Source organism: Polypterus senegalus, chromosome 6 (assembly GCF_016835505.1).
Source record: "Polypterus senegalus isolate Bchr_013 chromosome 6, ASM1683550v1, whole genome shotgun sequence".
NCBI classification, from domain to species: domain Eukaryota; kingdom Metazoa; phylum Chordata; class Cladistia; order Polypteriformes; family Polypteridae; genus Polypterus; species Polypterus senegalus.
The window spans coordinates 572,347-593,951 of record NC_053159.1 but is presented as its reverse complement, the minus strand read 5'-3'; the positions used below and the strand labels follow the sequence as shown (position 1 = coordinate 593,951).

The 21,605-nt window shown below is 46.1% G+C and overlaps 1 protein-coding gene across 14 annotated transcripts in view; it reads left to right on the top strand.

The window, feature by feature from the left end:
* The window catches only part of LOC120530706 (microtubule-associated protein 2-like), a 126,134-nt gene extending 110,109 nt beyond the window's left edge, over nucleotides 1–16,025 (top strand). For all 14 annotated transcript variants that reach the window (XM_039755170.1, XM_039755161.1, XM_039755160.1 and 11 more), the window contains 6 exons: nucleotides 2,168–2,315; nucleotides 5,918–5,974; nucleotides 9,619–9,962; nucleotides 12,649–12,730; nucleotides 13,446–13,558; nucleotides 15,620–16,025. In XM_039755170.1, coding sequence (XP_039611104.1) covers nucleotides 2,168–2,315; nucleotides 5,918–5,974; nucleotides 9,619–9,962; nucleotides 12,649–12,730; nucleotides 13,446–13,558; nucleotides 15,620–15,835 — 960 coding nt within the window. In that variant the 3' untranslated portion in view covers nucleotides 15,836–16,025. The remainder of the gene's footprint in view (nucleotides 1–2,167; nucleotides 2,316–5,917; nucleotides 5,975–9,618; nucleotides 9,963–12,648; nucleotides 12,731–13,445; nucleotides 13,559–15,619) is intronic.
* Nucleotides 16,026–21,605: the final 5,580 nt, after the last annotated feature.

Genomic DNA, 21,605 nt, shown 5'->3' with positions numbered 1-21,605 from the left:
AGAATCTCTCCTCAACATCACTAACAAAGATCCCAAGCTCTAGAGTCTGTGCTGTGTCTCTGCTCCCTCCACGGCCCAGCTCAGCATGTTCACTCACTAAAAAGAACGCTTTCCTTGAATATGACCTTTACTCTGCTCGGCCATCCTCGGCGGGGCCCAGGGACCGCCGCATGCGTGACGTTTTATTAAAGGTAAGGGGAGTCTGCCGTGCGTCTCGTTACTTAGTTCAGTAGCCCTTCAGTGACCGTTTCCTGTAGAGTGCTGTCTTAGTTTTAAAGGATGTTGGACTCAACATTACCAGAAACGTTCCTTGTGTCTTATTGTGCTGTTTTCTAAACTGTGCCTGCAGGAAGCGAGTTGTAACTGGGCTATGTAGAGTGGCACCTCGCCAGCAGTCGCACCACTCTGACTTAGACAAGTATGGCCTGTTCTCCAATGCAGCATTCTGTTTCTGACGCACCACATGCATTACACCTTCTTTTGAAACGGAGCTGTAGCACTCACCTTTGACATTGAACTGTCATAAAATGATGCACAGGGCGGTAAGTGCAAGGCCAGGACAAAGACTTGCAGATGCCATAGGAAAGGAAACAGAAAAATCCAGTATGAACCTCGGCAAGAAAAGACGGTGCCCGCAGTTTATGGAGAAAAGCAAACGAGCAGTAGGGTAGACAATGGCCAGCTGGCTCCTCTTAAGACATTCAGGGCGTAGTCTGTAGGCGGGCACAAAAGTGGCTCAAACACAGGAAGTTAAGCGTGCGGTAGTGGTGAGAGGAACGTTTTTAGAATCAGGTGATGTTAAACGTGGTGTCCAGCTGCTCTTTGTAATGCACATAAATAAATGATCAGGTCAAAAATATATTCAATAAACTGGCCGAGTCTGCAGATGCTGCTAAACTGCAGTAGGTGGGTGGAAGGGCAGGTAATGGAGAACCAGCTAAATGATCACACAGAGACTTGGACAACACGCAGCCTTATGCACATTTGTTCATGATGAAATGTGCTATAAATAAATGAAAAATATAACAAGTAGGACGTAAAAATGTGAACTTTGACTAGACAATGGGAGGATCTTATGAGAAGGTGATTGTCCACATCCAGATAGTCACATAACGCACTAGTGAGGCCTCACCTGCAGTACTGTGCGCCGTTTTGGTCGTCCATATTACATAAAAGACATAGCAGCGCTAGAGAGGAGAGCGACTGACTGGAGGACTGAGAGGTACAAGTATGACTTATGAGGAGACATTCGAGAAGTTCAGCTTTTTCAGTTTAAGCAAGCCAAGGTTTAGAGGAGGCAAGATTGAAGTTCTTAAAATTTTGAAGGGAATTAGACCAGTGGGTCCGAGATATGACTTTAAAATGAGCTCCGCAACAAGAGCACAGGGACACGGTTGGAAGAACTCCTTAAGGGCGCATTTCACACAAATGTTAGGAAGTTTCCTTTCCACACAAAGAACCACAAACAAGTGGAATACATTTCCTGTTAGTGTGGTGGAGAGCAAGATTTTTGGGATCTGCAAACATTGGCTTGATGGTATTTTGGACAATCTCGGTGACATAGTGTGCAGTTGGTGTGCAGAAGCATGGAGTCCAGATTGTACCACCTTGTATGCTTTTCTTGGGACTTCTGCTTGACTAGATAACTGAAACTGACTGATGATAATGAAAGCTGGAGCCTCGCGTCTCCAAACAATATCAAACAACAGACAAGGCAGAGTTAAAAATCCAGGCACCCTGACAGGAATTTTAGGCAAAATGAATCCCCTGCTTAATCCTGATCATTACAACAGAAACCTGCTGTCATTTTAGTGGATACGCTTTAGTGCGGCTTTCCAACGGACCTGTAAACAAACTCTGTTTGTTACACACAGTGATTTGGCACTTTTTCACAAACCTTGACCAGTCGAAATATTAAAGCTCTCAGTTTCTGCCTCAATACCCTCGCTCAGGTCTGTGCGCCCTGCTGGCCTCCCTCTTCCACCCCAAACGACAGACATTTAAAGGTGGCCAACACATCTGAGCGTAAGCCCAGTAGGATCACAGCACTCGCTCCACATTCTGCATGGCGCTTTACGAACTTGTGAGAGGCACAGTCTTTTGTCCTGATGGGTATACTCCTATTTCAATGCCAATCTCTCAGGTTTGTCTTTTTTTTTTCTGTCAGGATGGCACCACAAAGAGCCCAGAGAAACGGTCATCTCTTCCAAGACCATCCTCCATTCTCACGACACGACGTGGCCCGCCAGCAGACCGCGATGAGAGCTCCACTTCAATGACCAGCTCAGGGTCCACTGCACCCAGACGTCCAACTTGTGAGTCGTTTTCCTAGACACGTTCAATGGAAGTTCATTTTCAGGCGGTGGATGGTTTATCCATGATATGATCAATTCAGGCCACGTGCTTTTAGCAAGAGAAGAAACCTACAAATGAATTTGATGAAAAGCTAACTCAAGAAATAGTTGGTTGTTTGTGGCTTCGTCGTTAAACTTGAGCGTTGATAATAAAATGGGAGCTCCACTGTATGTGTTTGTGTAGGATTAACACAGAAATTAAGCAGGGAAATGAATGAAATTGTGAAAAAGATTTGAATTAACTAGATAATTAATGGCAGGTGTGACTAGAGCCATGCAACTCAAGAAATATGATTCATTTATACTTATAACAGTAATAATAATAATTGATTCCTTTTATATAGCGCTTTTCTCACTACTCAACGCACTTAGAGGCGAACCTCTTCAACCACCACCAATATGTAACTCTCACCTGGATGATGCGGCGGCAGCCATTATTGCGTCACTGCGCTCACCACACATTAGCTATTGGGTGGTGAGGAGGTGAGAGAGAGCCAATTAGAGACTGGAGGGGCGGGACTTAGCTAGGACATCAAGATAAACTCTACTCTTCTCAGAAGACACCCAGAGGGTCAGGACTTCAGTTTTACATCTCGTCCGATGGACAGTGTCGTATGTTTTATTGCACAGTGTCCCTGTCACTGCACTGGGGCATTGGGGTCCACACACAGACCACTGGATGAGCACCCCCTGCTCGTCTCACCAGCACCTGTTCCAGCAGCAAGCCAAGCTTTTCCTAGGTGGTCTCCCATCGGAGTACTGGCTGGGCCTGAACACGCTGAGCTTCGGGTGGAGGACCTGCTCTGAAGTGCTTGAGGTATGGCTGCCAGCAGTACATCTGCTAAGATTACTAGGCTGAGAATGGTGCTCAAAAAAGGAGAACAATTATTTCTTCAGAGCCATTTGAAACGGAGATTTCCTGCACACAGCCCTGGAAGTGTGATCTCAATTTGACAGCCATTACTGTATACATGTCTGCTTTATTTAAGAAGTGAAAGGAGTAGAAAGCAGTAAAAATAAAGAGAACGACTTATTAATTGAGGAGGAAAGGGAATGTTATGTGTAAAATGAAATTCAAGTACAGATTACTGTGCTGCAGGGACCTTATTGCATGTTTTAGAATTAGAATTGATTTTTTATATAAACTCTGATTACTAGTTTACTGCGCATAAAGTTTGTAGTTAATATTGAAATCAATGAAATATTTACGGTAGCTGCTTTAGGTTGTTCTCTCAACACAAGCACAGGGCCTTTACAAAGCCGATATGCCTAAATGCAAAGGGCCCACGAGACTACAGAAGAGCCAGAGCCGACTGGAACAGGGGGTGAAATGGACGGGACCCCCATAAGCTGTTTTGTTACGTTGAACATGTGCTGTCGCATAGGCAAGGGTGACGACAAGATGACTGCTGGTTCAGTGTTACATACACACATACGCACAAAGAGCAGGAGGCTCAGACTTGAATATTTTTGAAATTTACCAAAAGTCATAGAATTAGAAATGACAGGCTGCCACTGTTTGTGAAGATCTGCATCTCTTTGCAGAGTACGTTCTGCTTGTGATTACCTACACAGGTATGAATGTCTTATAGAATGATATGCAGAGCTATCTTATGTCATCATCAAGCCAGTTCAGTCTTTATGTTGCTTATGGGATGCATTGTGTCACCTGATTGATCCAGTGTTCCCCGGTCCTTCCCTAAACACTGTCCATAGGAAGCGTGTGTGTTCTTGGCCGGTTATTGATGCCCACAGCAAACTCAGCATTTGAAATGAGTTGAAAAGGCCGCATATGACACAAGATTAACATACATCTAAAATGTCAAAAGGCCTGAAAAATAAAAATAAGAAAAACTATTCAAGTACAGTGCCATTATTTGATAATAATGAACATATTTTGTGTGTGTGTGTGTGTGTGTGTGTGTACATATATATATACATACTGTATCTTTAGAAATAGCTTCTCAGCCTAATCGCCTTAATGCTGTTTGGGTTTTAACTCTGCTCAGATTAAAGCAGTCACATTCCAAGCCGTGTGCCCGAGGTCTTCGCCGTTCCCCAAATCAGCCGACATGATTCTGATTGGCTCTCGTTAAAGTTACTCCTTCCTTTGGGGTTTTCTTCAAGGTGTGGAAAGTAGAAGGCAAATCAAAGGCCCCATTAATAAAGAAAATATTCTTGAGAATTAAGAAACTTCATTAAGACTGGCAAGGGCCTGAATACTGGAAAAACACGAAAGAGCCAGATATCAAAGTCAAGAAACAAAGGCAAAATGGCGCTGACACTAAACTGATGTCCTTTCCCTAATTAATCTCCTGAATTCATTAGTTTATATAAAGTCTACTCAAAGCTGACAACTGGAAGCATCATAAGTAGCGGCTGTTAGATTGTGCTGTGCCATCAATGACGATTGTCACCGTTAACAATACCAAGCAATGTCTGTGGATGGAGTGGCCCGGGCAGAGAAGTTTCAGATTACTGTTTCTTCCTTATAGACCAGAGAAACCACGTCAGGCTGTTGGAAGGCCTTTGATTTTTGTCTTCTTAACACTGATGAATGACCCAAGGTGTATTTTCTTCATTGTCTTTTTCAGATGTAAAGAGAATCCACCTTCTCATCACAGAAACAGTTTAGCTGAGCCCCTCTTTTAACGGTCAGCGTGTTAACTCAGAGAGGACCCTCTGTGAACAGTGCCACACCGCACCTCCATGTTGTGTGCGCTCTCATCCTTGTGGGTTTGGCTCCTGTTCTCCTGGATTGAGAAGTGTCTCACAGGTTTCAGCTTAGCTCCCCTCAATGAGTGGTTTAATTTCTGGGGGCCAAGCTTGAAGGTGGGCACTTCACGGTGGCCATTTCGTCACTTCAGTAGTAAAGTAAAAACATGCCAGATAAAATGGGGGATAGTATTTCAGCCTTTGTTCTCACCTCAGCTAGAACTCTGAATTCCTTTCTGTCATTTGGCACTTAAATTGAGTGTTTAAAGAAGTTATTTCTTGCATTGATTCATGATTGCCACCCAAGGGCTGCCAGTAGAGCGTAAAATTGAACAGTCGTTCATCAAGAGCAGAAAGAGAAGCTCAGACTGGTTGTGTTCACGTTGTACCAAATTCTGTGCCTCAGTTCCAGCGAAGGGCCTTCCAGCTTCATAAATATGCACTTCTGCCTCCTGCTTTCCACCCACCTGGCACTTCCCTGCACAGCTGCTTTGTCATTAAAGGTTACCTCATTTATATTTGACTTGAAACTCGGCGCTGCAGTAATGTGTAGGTGCTGCCGATTGAGTCACCCTTTAGGAATACATCATTTCTCTGTGGTTTCATCCTCACATCAGGAGTCTGTTCATTCTGGTTCCTTAGTAATTTCAATCATCTCAAATTGAGTACAGGAGCGAATACTTTAGAATTCTATCCACATTGTGTAGTAATGTTTTGCTGATGTCCTTAGTATTGTATGCGGTATACAGTAGTAATAGATCTCTGAGCCCTGCCAAGCTTGTAGCACTGTGGTAATGTGATGTTTTAGAGCTGATTGTGCTTTCCCCTGTGTTTCCCTTTCACTCTAGCAATCCGATCTGAAGGAAGAGCTGAGCAAAGGATGAGTCGAACCCCTGGCATGGCAGGTAGCTGGAATCCTTTGTTAATGAAACATCAACTCTCTTTTTCTCACCTCATCATCATTGCTATTATTAGGAACCCCTCCTAGAAACCGGTATCATTCCTCAATTATTTTTGGTCCTTCTCCTCATCCATTCATGATTGTTCACCTGTTATCCATACATACATTTTCAAACCTGCCCAGTCCAATTTGTACTCACGGGGTGCTGGAGCCAATCCTAGGAGCGCTGGGTGCAGTAAAGGAAAATACCCCAAAAAGACCATCAGCCCATTGCAGGGCCCACCCTCGCGCATATCTAACTTCTGCAATAGCATGTGGTCGATTTAGAATTGTCAGTTAATCTAATACATACATCTATTGGGATGTGGGAGGAGAGTGGCATATTTTATGAATATTATTACAACAAAAAAAAAACCACTTCAAACATTTCAAAAGTGCAAAGAAACCAAAATGCTGAAAAGGGCACAGGCAAAATAAAGCAGGCTGTTAAGAAATCTTTGGAAAGCTATTTCTGAAAAAGGCATACTGTAAGGGCAGCACAGATGGCACAGTGGTAGTGCCGCTGTTTCACAGCAAGGAGACCAGGGTTGCCCTCCTGGGTGCTCCCTGTGTGAAGTCTGCCTGCTCTCCACGTGTCCGCATGTGTTTCCTCCCACATCCAAAGACATGTGTGTCAGGTTATTTAGAGATGCCGCATGTGTGTGTTTTTACCATGCAATGGACTGGTACCATGACCAGGTGTTGTTCCTGCTCTGTGCCAATGCCAGCTTCACTGTGACCCTGCCCTAGATAAGTGGCTTAAGACATGGCTTGTCCAGAAGACCAGATGAGCTGACAGTCATGACACTGTTCTGGTGCTGCTTTTATGATGAAAGGGAATACAGTAGCAAGAAAGAAGACCACATGACCAAGTCCATTAGATATCATATGCTGGCCACCTAACCATGCACACTGCATCATGAGATGATTGATCCATCTTGGATTACTCAAACAATGTAAGACAGAAAGTCGTGCAATGCAAACTGAAAGATTATGAAAAAATATATTACATAGCATAATTATTAAGATATGGAAACTGACACCTGCTGCCTGTTAGATTCGCTAACCCTGTCAGTACCTTCAATCAGCTTCCACCACAACAACTGTCTTTCAGCTGCTGCACCTTTCGCTGTGTTGTCCCCATGCTAGAGCATTGCTAGTGCACCTCCTGACCCAGAACTCACTGTGTGGCCTTCTGTTCTTACGCCAGGTTCCTGTTCACTGCTTACTCACTGCTAGTGCTGCTGGGCCACCGGACCGTCCCGTGTCCCTGGAGGAGCTACACCCCTGCTACACACTGCAGTGAGTCAGTCCTGAAGAGCAGATGCGTTGCACTCACGCCGTATGAGAATTCTTAGAGTTACCACTTGTGACACACTATGTGCCCTTTGTTGTGTTCGGTTAAATACGTTTATGTAGATCTGCTGCTTGGTCCACCTTGGGTTAATATGACACTGTCACATGTGCAGAGGGCAGTCAAGTTCATATTAACGTGTGCTAAACAACATGGGACGTGTCGCCAATCTCCATGACACAACAACAACATTTATTTCTATTGCACGTTTTCATACAAATAGTGGAGCTCAAAGTGCTTTACATGATGAAGAAAGAGAAATAAAAGACAAAGTGAGAATTAAAATCAGAGAACACTAAATAACATAGAATGAAAGTAAGTCTGATGGCCAGGGAGGACAGAAAAAAACACAAAAAAACTCAAGACGGCTGGAGAAAAAATAAAATCTGCACGAGACCACCTGACCAGCCCCCTCTAGGCATTCTACCTAACATAAATGATCAGTCCTCATTGTATTCAGGGTTCTCATGGAAGGACTTGATGATGACAGTCAGGTGGACTTCTGGCCTTTAATCCATCAATGTAGGGACATCACAGTGCTTTGATCAGGTGGTGGTGGTGCAGCAGATCACCACCACAGAAAACCGGAAAAAGAACAGAAGAGAAAGTAGGGGTCAGTACGGATTATGGAGCCACCATGAATAGTAATGATAATGAATTGAATATACAGAGCATTAGGATTAAACTAAAATGAAGTTACGAGAAGGCCATGTTACAGTAACGTGTTTTCAGCAGTGCTTTGAAGTGCTCCGCCATATCAGCCTGGCGAATTCCTATTGGCAGGCTATTCCAGATTTGAGGTGCCTAACAGCAGAAGGCCGCCCGTCTGCCCGCCTCACCACTCCTGTTAAGTTTAGTTCTTGGAATTCTACGGAGACGCTCATTTGAGGATCTGAGGTTACGATTTAGAGTGTAAGATGTCAGACATTCTGATATATAAGATGGCGCAGATTATTGAAGGCTTTATAAACCATAAGCAGGATTTTAAAGTCAATCCTGAATGACACAGGTGACCAGTGTAGTGACACTCAGACTGGGGTGATGTGCTCAGATTTTCTTTTCCTAGTTAGGATTCTAGCAGCTCCATTCTGCACTAACTGTTGCAATCAATTGATGTCTTTCTTGGGTGGTCCTGAGAGGAGTGCGTCACAGTAATCTAGTCGACTGAACACAAACGCGTGAACTAATTTCTCAGCATCTTGCAATGTTATAAGAGGTCTAACTTTTGTTATATTTCTTAAGTGGAAAAAAGCTGTCCCAGTGATCTGATGAATATGCGATTTAAAATTCAGGTCAGAGTCAACAGCTACCCCTAAATTCTTTACCTCTGTCTTTACTTTTAACCCTAATGCATTTCTAATAACCTCATTATCTCCATTATTGCCAATCACTAAAAGTTCAGTTTTCAGTGAAACAACAGAGTCGGGGTCATCAGGTGCCATTGATAAATACAGCTGCGTGTCATCAGCAGAGCTCTGGTAGCTCACAAACAGTAATTACAAATACTGTAAAAGCAAACTAAAGGCATTTAGCAGGTATCTCGCTCCTTCAGTTACAATGTAACCTTAAAAACGCCATTGGTGGCTCCCCTAGATATTATTTTTTATGTATTCAGTTGACACGAGAGGGCAGAGTTATATCACAGCTCAGCTAATTTGGATACCAAAGGTATTTTTGCACTGGGAGCTGCCATTTCAAACGGTGGTCACATCAGATTTCCTGCTGCTCATCACTTATTTCCAGTCCAGCCCACCGCACATGAACACAGCACTTGATCTTCCTTGTGTCCTCGTCACCTGTCGTCTCCCTCTGGTGAGACTGCTCTTCTGCAGCCTGTGGGCTCATAGACATTGCACTGACCTTCCCTCTGTCTTAACTGACAGACAGTTTGAGTTCTCATCTGCTAATTTCTCATTCTGCAGATTGAAATGAACACGCTTTCCTTTAGCAAACGGTCACTGGTTTGTCTCCTGGTGTTTGATCTCCTGGAAACTCTCAGAAATCAGAAGGCCAAAGCATGCATTCATTTTGAATGGAACTGTCCGGAGTTTGACGATTGCTCAGCCATTGACGCCCTGCTTTATTTACTGAATTGTTGGCTGTGTTTTTTCTGACAGGAATTTGTGTTTCCACCTTCAGAAGCATTGTGTCTTTAACCATTCTTGGATGTGTTTATTCTGCTTTACCAGTTTTAAAACCAGCAGCCAGTGTTCCGTCTTTGCATTGTTTGTTTGTCTTTTCTTTTCCTTGTACAGGGACAGAGCACATTCGCTCCAGGTCAGCGAGGAGTGGCACCTCGACACCAGTGACACCGGGCTCAACGGCAATTACACCTGGCACTCCACCCAGCTACTCTTGCCGTACCCCTGGAACTCCTGGCACGCCAAGCTATTCTCGTACCCCTCGCACACCAGGCACTCCTAAGTCTATGAGTCTGGTGCCACAGGAGAAGAAGGTGGCTATCATTCGCACCCCACCAAAGTCCCCAGCAACCCCAAAGCAACTGCGTGTCATCAATCAGCCTCTGCCTGACTTAAAGAATGTCAAATCCAAGATTGGCTCCATAGACAACATCAAATACCAGCCAAAAGGAGGTCAGGTAAGGGACGGGACCACCAGCCTATGCTTGGTAAACCAATTAAAAACAACACGAGAACAAATGCTAACTAGAGGGGATGGTCACTGCGGTAGGTCTCTGACGTAAAGTGTGTATGTTGCACAAGTTGATATTTCATTTTCAATTCGCATCCCTGTATTCTTTACATTTCTTCTAGTCTGCAGTAGGATTCTCTTTCTCACAGAGTAGACGTATTTCTTTCTTTTCTTTCAAGTCACAGGATTCTTATTTTTTTCTTCTTTCAGAATTTTACATTTTTCTTCTTTTCTCCCATTCCCCTACCATTTGTGCCTTCCTGTGAACTTTACTTTTACAGAATCAGTTTTTAAGCTGCATTTGCTTTCTTCTTTTCGCCCAAAGTTTACCACCAATTGATTAAATCTTTTCATTGGGTGACATTCTAATGATAAGCCTTGCTCTTCAAAGAAGGGGCACCTGTGACGTCAGTCACATCACACGTGCTGCAGCAGTGCCAGTGTCCGTGACACTCTTGATGGGTTTGTTTCCATGTTACACTTCCAGCGCTAAAATATGCACAGGGAAAAAAGCAATAGAAGTCAACGTTCAAAAAAGCAAAAAAAAAATGGACACGAATTCAATATGCATATTCAGAAACATACATAATGTGATTGGAATTACTCTATGTGTCCAAAGTGACTCCCTCGGGGCGGTTAAAGTGGGGTGGGAAATGCAAAGGAAGTGCGGTGATGCCCTCTGTCAGCAGTCGGAACGCTCTGTTTCATCGGTTGGGAGCAGGGGCTGCAAGTTGCTCTGGGTGGTCCCATGGGCCAAACTGCCTAATATGAACGATCCTGTACGTACCCTAGAAGTTTCTAAAATACTAGGCATTTTAGTTTCAGCAAACTTGTAATGACTATAAGAAACAAAGCACTGATGGGCACATACTTTTGATCTGCCATCCTCCTTTTAATCGCTTTGGCAGCGTCTCGGTGTAAGTGTGATGTAAAGACCACAAATACAAAGTATGGCGTCTCAATGTCCTGCAAAGTGACACAAACTGAAGTGACGTGACTGGTTCAGGGTCATACAGTCAGTCGTCTGTGGTGGAGACCTGCCCTAACACCTTATGACGTGATGTGCACTCTAGCACTTTATCTTCTAGGGGTCCGTGTGGCTTATGCTTATGTAAATATTTGATTAATGAGCTGCTCAGTCGCTTTTCTTCTGCTCTCTGTTGTCAAAGTGATACCATAAAGTAGTGGGGAGTTGGGGTGCAGTAGCTAATGTGTAAAAGATGAAGGAGTTAAAGTGCTTTCAAGAGACCCTCAGGCTTGATTTACTCAGTGCGCTTCATTGTAAGGCTGTAAAGAGTAAGTGATACGACTAAAGTGACCAGTGATTCAGCTCTTTTCACGCATAACAGTCTGCTTTGTGAAATATTTATGATTACAAACAAGGCCGTGTCGGGTTAAGGGTCTGGGTCACGCTAAGCAGACCGTAAATGACTAACTCACCGGGCCAGGGGGAGTTCTCTTACATAATGGCTCATGAATGCATTATTTATATACGGTATGTGGCCCTGGAAAGAGAAGATGCGCGTGTTGCACGTTAATGGAATTGTCTGAGTCAATGCCCAGAGGGATGTGGTGTTAGCAATGGCACTAAAGCAATGCATGCAAGAAGAGGGACCTGCTTATCTCTCGCCACGTAATAAAGCATGTGTGGCTCTGGTGCTGGGCTCATGTCACATAACAATAAAGTGCTGCTCCCAGCAATCGACACACGTGGGCAAAAAAACGACAGGGATTGTAAGGCGCTCTTCGTCAGTCAAGGCTGGATTTCTTTAAAGTCACAAAGCATTAAAACTTAGGACTACAATAAAATAATACAGGATAGGAGAACTCCAAAGCACTCATTGCCATGTCTCTCCACACTCAATGTCAAGTTTGCCTCCTGACCCTTAGGCCTGCTCAGGCACCTGCTCGGCCTCCAGCCTCCCTTAAACTGCCTCAGTGAACTGGCGCCACTGATGCCAGCTACCCTTAAAGAGCAAGGGTTCATGGGACTTCTTGGACCCTCCTCTCAACCTTGATATGGGGGACTGCCTTTCTTGGCTTGTGGCTGAAACATTCTTTCATAAGAAGCTGGTGAGAACTTTGCATCCCTCATTAAATACAAATCACGAGTAGCTGAATTGCTTCTGCCCCTCAATAGGACTGCTGCTTTTATTTGTATTCTTCAAGGAAGTGTCTACTTTTAAAGCGGCGTCATTTCGTGCACAATGTGATTATATTTGTAGGTGTTGTGGTGGTGGTGGCCCACCCATCTGAACGGTTACAGCAGTTGTGACCACAAGGGGCTGCTCTATGAACCAAGAACTGGTGTGATTTCATCAATTTAAAGCCGCTGGCTCTGCTTAGTTAACAGTTTAATAGACACTGCGTCTAGCAGACAGCCATGGCGCCAGCCTGGAAGGAAGCCTGCAGCGTTCTGTCTGTTGCAGAATATATCTTTAGTGATGGGCTACTATCCTGCAACAGACCAATGCTCCTTCCAGAATGGCCTCCTGCCTTGAAGCTGATGCAGTCTGAAGACGCTGTGACGCCCAAACCCTAAACTGGACTAAGTGGGTTTGAAAAGGACCAGATTGTGTTTCTGTTTAACTGGAGCCACTTCACGTGTGTGTGTGTTTTTAACCTTTTCACAGGTGTACATTCAGTCCAAGAAGATCGACTTGAGTCATGTGACCTCAAAGTGCGGCTCTCTGAGCAATATTCGCCATAAACCAGGTATTGTCACTTACAGAATGTACTGTTCATTGATGTGTTGTTAATTTGTCCAATTCAAACATGTACACTAGCTCTTGGTCAAACAGTAAAGCCACCTTACTCCCATGTGACATCTAGTTAGCCTTTTTGCATTTTTTATTGTGTGTATATTGTATGTGTTGTAGCACAACTACAATTACTCGATTAAACACAAATTCACACTACCACAAAAATGATTTCAACTGATAAGAAACAAAGACTAACTGCATGGCTGTGGAAGTCCCAAGAGGCAGTGCAAGGACAGGGAAGCAGTTGGCAGCTGGCAGGGTGAGCGACATGAGATGTAATCGAGTGCATTGTGAACTTCTGTATATCTTACACCAATATAAGTGTTCAGTTGAGCATTCATTACTTGTATGTGTGACCAGCATTCTGCAGAAATCTAAAGATAATTACAGATGTCGGTTGAGATCAAGTAAGTCCAGTCATTTTGCTATTGGAGACGAGTGTGAGGACTTCCGAGGTCCTCTCGCACGGTTAAGCGTACCTTGAGGTGTGTGTATGGCGACCTGCACGGCTTGGCCTTCAGATTTGTGACTTGGCCTTCAAGCACGCAGGCATTTTGCCGCACTGGTGCAACAGCCACTGTACCCCAGGGCTCCACTAACGTCACCCATGCTTTGATTTTTGTGTAACTGTGAGCGGTTCTTTTCCTAACTAATCGTTTGTCATGCAGGTGGAGGAAATATAAGGATTGAAAGTGTGAAGCTTGACTTCAAAGACAAAGCTCATGCAAAAGTGGGATCTCTAGACAATGCTCACCACACACCCGGAGGTGGACATATCCAGGTGAGCATTTCGTGGGCCCAGCAGCTTGATGACATAAATACGACAGGAAATGTCAAATCAGTTCTGTAAAGCCTCTTGTTTAACTTTCTTGTCACTCAGATCCTAAAATGCAATTCGTGTGAAATGGACCTCCAAGGTCTCAGACTGTTGTGTTATCTTATAGAAGAATATTCTTATAAAACACGAGAGCATCGCTAATGCAATGTCCCCTGAAGCAGTTTGCTACAAACCATTCAGGACTGCATTGTTTTATGTGCAGTGTTTGCTTTATTAAGTATTTTTGTCTCATTTAGTTGTCCATTCTCTAGACCTTCATTTGTGTCTGCTATATCATTTGGAGCTTTTTACGGAATTGTCTATTTTATGAGATGTGTAACACTGGCCTGACTACCACCCTGTGCCTGGAGGGGTCCCTCGGTACTTGTGGAGAATTCCCAGGTCCTGTCAGGCCAGCTCAGAGATGTCACTCCTGCTGGGTGTCCCGTCTGCTCCCAGTGGGCCATCAAGCAGGCGTCCTCACCACACACCCAGACCATCCCACTGGCAGCGTTTGCTCTCCAAAGTTCTTCTAAACGTATCCGGAGCTCAGAAACCATGCAGAGAAGCTTTACTGTGCTTCTGGTCTCACTCTTCAGGTGTTTTATTGTCCAGACAGTCAAGAGACAGGTACACTTTTTGAGCAGCACCAGAAGGTGTGTGTAAGAACAAGCAAGAGGTCCAAACCGAATGAACCATGCGAGAATATCTAGAGCAGAGTTAAGGTATCAGCAGATTGGATAAGGATTAATGCCCCAGCTGTCCTTTTATCTTGTCGTGTCAATTATGAACGGGTCACGACCTCTGAGGCCACGCCCCTAGACACCGGGAGGAAGTGGACCAAATGAGAGGGACTCAAAATGGTTACAGTAAGAGCCTAAAATGGCATCCAAGACACTGCCAAACCAAAACACGACACTTAAACCACAAAGGATTCATCCCTCCATCCATTATCCAACCCGCTATATCCTAACTACAGGGTCAAGGGGGTCTGCTGGAGCCAACACAGGGCACAAGGCAGGAACAAACCCCGGGCAGGGTGCCAGCCCACCGCAGACAGAGGATTCATTCTAAGTAAAAAATGACAGAAAAGGGAGTCTTTGAACTCAAGACTCCCCGAATGTACAGAAAGTGCTGAGTGATACTTTATAAAAGCCAGTCATGACCTTGGTCACTGCTAGAGAAAGGCAGATCATGAGGAAAATGGGCAGCAGGACCAGGAGATAAGCGAAGAGCAAATGAACCAAGAAGAATACAAACCCAACTAACATTCGAAATAAACAGCCCGAGTTAGTGACGTGTGTAATGATGGCGCTGCCACCAACTGTGTGACTGCCACAGAATGCCATTGCAAACCGTAAAGCAAATACTTAACAAAAAAAAAACAGCAACTCTAATTGGTGCCACAATGACATCAAAAATGTAACAGCAAGAATTATGAAGAACACAAAATATGTTTGTAATAAGTGGATGGAAACAAATTCAGAATGTGCTCTGCGTAGTGCAGTGTTCACAGGTGACCCAAACTAATGAAGAATAAGAGCAGGCTTTATTAGCAAAACAAAAAAGAACAATAGTGAAGAGCGGGCAATGCCACCTTCATGCCCTCGGGGCGCTCGCTCTGTTCAAACAGACGCAGCCCTCGTGTCTCTACAGCCGCTGCACTCCTCCACTTGTGGTGGCCTTGGTCACCCTCGCCATCTACGCAAGGTGCACTCGGTGCCCATGTCGTTGCCGCCCAATCTGACGGGTATATTTCAGTTTGTCTCCTGCTTTGCACAGGTCTTTGAACCGTTCATTGTTCACCTTCTCCAGCCCAGTTAGGTCTACTAAATCAAGAGGCGAGCAGATGTTGCTGCAACTGGTCACATGGGGCCTTCTGGTGTGGTTTCCAAGATGGCTTCCTGCCTCTGTCTGTTGCTGCTCAGATTGCCCTCAATGACCCCTTGGTGGTAGAAAGTGCCAGTTCTCTCATCAGGCCATTCCACTACGCTCACTGTCTTTGCTTTTCTCTTTTTTCCTAAGATTGAGAGCCATAAGCTTTCGTTCCGAGAGTCGGCCAAAGCCCGAGTTGATCACGGAGCTGAGATAGTCACCCAGTCCCCAGGATTATCAGGAGCCGCTTCTCCTCACCGCCTCAGCAATGTGTCATCGTCGGGCAGCATTAACCTACTGGAGTCCCCGCAGCTCGCCACCCTGGCAGAAGATGTCACGGCTGCACTGGCCAAGCAGGGCTTGTGAGACTTGTGTGTCCATCGCTCTCATCCCTCTCTGTTCAGCTGTCCAGCGTCTCATGATTTTAAACAGCTCGAGTCATTCCTTCAAGGCATGGCATGAAAGTTTCTGGGACCCTAACGGCATTGGGATATTATTTTTTGGTATTAGTACTCTAATATTAAAAGAGTAAAACATTAAAAAAAAAAAACAAAAAGAGAGAATGATCTCGACGTGAAGCTGCATTTGTAAAACCCACGTGTCAGGTTTCATCGGTCATATCCAAGAAGGCTTTATTATTTATGTCCTATTTTTCTTGATGGGTATAATGTGCTGTTAATATCCCATACTGCTCTGCTCTAGTCGCGCTGCTATGGTAAGTTGTGCATGGATGCGGGATTGAAACGTGCAGTTTTACTGGAAAGGCCGCTGCTGATGGGGAGCCGTCTCTGTGTATTTATATGTGTATATATAGAGCAACGCTGGCCTAGCCGATGCGATTAGCTGTCCGTCCGTCCGTCCGTCCGTCCGTCTGTCTGTCTCTATCTATATATATATATCTATACATACGTGCGTGTGTGTGTGCGTGTGCGTGTGTGTGTGCGCGTATGCGTGAAAGGCCAAGACTAACGATAAGTTTATATTGCATTTTTAGAAAGTCCAGCTGACAAAGAGCCCGTGTGGACCGTAACACTGACGGCAGTTTTGTATTTGAAGTACACTTTAGGAAGTTCAATGTGACCTTGTATGACCTTGTGTTGTGGATAGCAGTGCTTCTGGCGCCCATTACTGTACTTGTGAGAGAGAGGCGGGCACAGGCCCCTTTTGAGACGTCTTGATTACAGCTGTGCTGTAACGCAGTCGGGGGGCCCTTGAAGAAGCCTGCCGTTTCTATCTTCATTTTCTTTACGATGTCCAGTACTAACAAACGTAAAGAGCCTGACGTGAGTCCCAATGAACGAGTAAGTAGGTGACAGACGACTCGCCGCCCGCCCGGCGACAAACGCGCGATTTGGCAAGTAGCATTTTTCGACGGCCAGTGCATGCATGCATGCCAGCTTTAAGGACTCTCCTCGACACCCACACAGCTACTCCCCGCGACGGCGGCGTGAGGCGCCAAAGGAGCGCGGACTTTTGGGACGTCCCGTCGTGTGACACGCGCTTGAACAATAGGGCGTGTCACACTTGTCTTTCTTGCGTCGTAGCCATTGTTCTCTGTGCTCATTTGTGGTATCCCTCGTAACGAAACACATGCCAAGTGCAGGATATCCTCCTCCTCCTCCTCCTCCTCCTCCTCCTCGTCACGTGTTGTGCAGCTTCGCTCTTCGACCCCAGACCTCCATGTATTTGTACCCAGCAGTCCCCTCTTTAAAACAAATCTTGAACACCAATTCGCATGAAGTGCTTTCTGTTAAGACCCCCTTCTGGTGACCCTGTCTAGTGTAGCTAGTCGAACACAACGAGCCGCCTTGGCTCTTCAGGACCGTGAGCGAGAGAGAGAGCGAGCGAGCGAGCGAGCGAGCACGCCCGCCGGAGAGGCCTGCCACGTCGTTGGTGACCGGCTTTGCTAAAGTCGAACAAAGGGCTCCAGTCGCCGGGCGTCTACACTGGGTGACCGCGGCAGACGCCTCCACGGCCATCCCAACCTCTCTTTGTCGTCGTGTTTTTGTTACTCCGCCGCTACGCATGGTGAAGGCCAGTGGAAATGGTCGCCATGCCACGTGCCGGGGGCAGCGTCAGGGAGCCATCCTCGTCGGCCCTGGCCCTTTTGGGCGATGTCCCTTGGCGTTTGCTTTCCGGCGTGCTTAACGTCTCGTTAAGCGACTCATTAGCACGGGATTTTCACGGGCGCGTCAGCGACTTATCGGGGTCTTGTCAAACCCGTGACAAGCAGAAGAGGAAGGAAGTACGATGACGTGCGCTCCTCTCTCCGGCGCTGTTTCTCGCTCATCATCCTGGCGCGGCGGCGCCGAGGGCCCCTTCAGGCAGGTGTCAGTGATGTGGCGACGAATTGTCATTTTGTGACATCAGTAGTGCGTTCTCAACAGTCACTAACCCAGAATCTCAATTTAAAGCCTTGCTTTTATGGCTTTGTTAAGTAACGGCGTAAGGAACTTGAATTTCTTACCTGGATTTACAGCGAGGGAGTCTCCGGTATGGCGGGAGCCAGCTGTGTGTATCCGTGTGAGTGTGTGAACTCTTTTTAAACTCCATTTTGTACTCGACTGAGGCCTGGCGTGGGCCTGAAGGGATCGGGCGCAGATGAACGGCGGGCGGTTCGACTTTAGCAAAGCGACTTGAGGCCGCGGGCTGCGCTCTCTGCTGACACGACCTGTGGGGCTGGTGGGCCTTCATGTCACGTCCCCCGTGGGCTAACAATAGTTCTTTTACAATTCAATTTGCACTTGTACTTGTTGCTGTATAGTGATTGTTTTGCAAAAATAAAAATGCTTCTCATGTACTTCAGGAGTGACGGCTTTTCTTTTGAACGAGACACGGCGCCCCATGGGCACAGCCTGCCAGCTGTGAAGGGGACAGTCATGGAGTGTGCGGGCACGACTCACGATTGGGAGGTGCCAGCGCGCCACACAGGAGGCTTCGTCTGAGTTGCTCTGTCATTGTGAGGTTACGTGTGTGCCAGGCCGACTGGGCTGCCATCTCAGCAGGCTGGCATTTTACTTTCAATGTAGGAGTCTCGTCTTGGAGGGTCTGCTGGAGCCCATCATAGCTTAGCAAAGGGCACAAATCCTGGACAAGGCGCCAGTCCGTCGCTGGGCGAACACACAAACACACACACGTCAGGGTCAACGTGGCATTGCCAGTCCATCTAACCAGCAGGTCTTTGGACAGTAGGAGGAAACCCAGGCAGACACAGGGAGAACCAGCAACATGAACTCAGGTCTCCAATGCCACCTCTGTGCCACCGTGCGCCCACTCCGACTTTAAGGTGAGTGTTTCTTCTCATTGGAATGAAGTCCCCTTCCTGCCCACTCCAGACAGGCGATGGCGAGGTGGCACTCCCATGGTGTGCCCACAGCCGCACAAGTTAGTCTTGGCCAGACAATAACATTGTCCTTCATTTCAAAACACAAATGGACTAAAGATACCAACCAGTCGCAGCGTGGCAAAGCAAAGAAGGACGTGCGAGATCCACCAAGACTCGGACCCCTCGCCCAGATTCAGACCTGCCACACCGCACAGGTGGGGGTGGGAGTGCCCTTCATATCCTCGTGGGCCTACGGTGGCCTCGCGCGTCTTCAGACCCCTCACCTCCTGCCCACTTTGTCGTTTCTGTAGATTTGGTTTGACATTTCTGACACTCGGCAGCCCCGAATGACAAAGGGTTACAAATGAATTGAAAATCAAATCCTGAAATCGCTGCCTTCTGGACGCATTCAGAGCCTTGGCTGTGGCACTGCAAACTGGGCCCCCTGTCTGCTTTAGGGCTCCTTGAGAAGGTTCTAGAACTCGACTGGGGTCCACCCGCGTATAGAAGGCATGGCAGGATGAAAACCAAACCGCAGGTCAGGGCAAGGGGACCAAACCAGAAACCACCAGACGAGAGGGAGGTGACCAGGAATCCAGTGGTCACTCTAACAGGGGTGGGAGGACATCACTCCGGGCATATGACATATTAAAGGGTAGAGCCGAGGGGCGGATGACACGCTGGCACTGAGGCCACCGCTCACATGAAGCCGGCCGGTGGCAGCATCGTGCTCCGGCGGGCACAGCACCGGTCAGTGACCTAAAGCAGGCGGGCAGCACGAGGCTGGTGAGGCCTTGGGACGGGTCTCTGAGTGGCGAGACGTCAAGATGGCTGGTCACAGATGCTGTCCATCCAAGTGCCCAAATCCAGGGGCGCCAAGCTTGTAGAAAGTCAAACCAGGAGACTGCCAAAGGGGGTTTGACTTTTCAGAAATTTGCAGACTTTGCTAGATTTCACTTTGTCGTTACGGGTTATTGTGTGTAGCCTGATGGGCAAAAATGTCCAATTTCTCCGCTTTAAATGGAGTGCAGAATGTGACGGGGTCTCTGCGCCCACTGCATGACTCCTGAAAGTGAATATTTTTTTCTTGCCAGTTTGACAGCAACAATCTCTTCTAAAATGGATGCAAATCTGCAACAAGCTGGAAGCCTTGGACATTACCGTCGACACATAATGTGATCTTGTAATTCAGATCATGCTATGGAGTCCACCACAAAGTCTGATGAGCACCGTCAGCCCTGGACCTTTGGGACACATGAATGTTTGCTACGCTGCTGATGAAGACAACAAATTAGGTAAACACCCCTTAGAAGAAGATCATTGATAAGACAAACTCAGTGACCCGCTGAGTGCCTGAGTGGGCGGGCTCAGAGAGATTATGTCATATGGACCCGCCTCCAGGGCTCCACCCACACATAAGAGAAAGAGATGAGGAACCAGCATTCAAAGGTGGACATGAAGACCTAAAGTTCACATCAGTTCAGACAACAATAGGACAGCAGGGCTCGGTACTGGGACACTGGGACGTCACTTTACATGCCACACTGGGATACGCGCTCCGAAAACTGAATATGAGCTTTCACTCGCATGTGTTGTGATTTGGAGGCTGTCAATAGCATTTCTTGGAGATGGCCAGGATGCTCACTGGTCTGTCCAGCAGAGGCTCACATTAACCCAGCCAGACCCCAAAGAGGAGCGGGCCTAAAAATGGGAAGATGGCAAATGTCTAGAATTATACAAAAATAAATTACAAAAGCCCCACAAGTGGAGGGATGACCATAAAACCCTGGCTTGTGTAAAAAGGGCACACAGAGAATCTTAATAAATGTAAGGATTTACTCACAAAAATCAGAAATTTACAAGAAAACGGCCAAGGAGCAAATGGGGTCGAAAAGGAGTTGTGTAAAAGACCCCCTTTCTATCTATCTATCTATCTATCTATCTATCTATCTATCTATCTATCTATCTATCATCATTATATAGTGCCTTTCATATCTATCTATCTATCTATCTATCTATCTATCTATCTATCTATCTATCTATCTATCTATCATCATTATATAGTGCCTTTCATATCTATCTATCTATCTATCTATCTATCTATCTATCTATCTATCTATCTATCTATCATCATTATATAGTGCCTTTCATATCTATCTATCTATCTATCTATCTATCTATCTATCTATCTATCTATCATTATATAGTGCCTTTCATATCTATCTATCTATCTATCTATCTATCTATCTATCTATCATCATTATATCTATCTATCTATCATCATTATATAGTGCCTTTCATATCTATCTATCTATCTATCTATCTATCTATCTATCTATCTATCTATCTATCTATCTATCTATAGTGCCTTTCATCTATCTATCTATCTATCTATCTATCTATCTATCTATCATCATTATATAGTCCATCCATCCATCCATCTTCTTCCGCTTATCCGAGGTCGGGTCGCGGGGGCAGCAGCTTAAGCAGAGAGGCCCAGACTTCCCTCTCCCCGCCACTTCTTCCAGCTCTTCCGGGAGAATCCCAAGGCGTTCCCAGGCCAGCCGGGAGACATAGTCCCTCCAGCGTGTCCTGGGTCTTCCCCGGGGCCTCCTCCCGGTTGGACGTGCCCGGAACACCTCACCAGGGAGGCGTCCAGGAGGCATCCTGATCAGATGCCCGAGCCACCTCATCTGACTCCTCTCTCTACTCTGAGCCCCTCCCGGATGACTGAGCTTCTCACCCTATCTTTAAGGGAAAGCCCAGACACCCTGCGGAGGAAACTCATTTCAGCTGCTTGTATTCGCGATT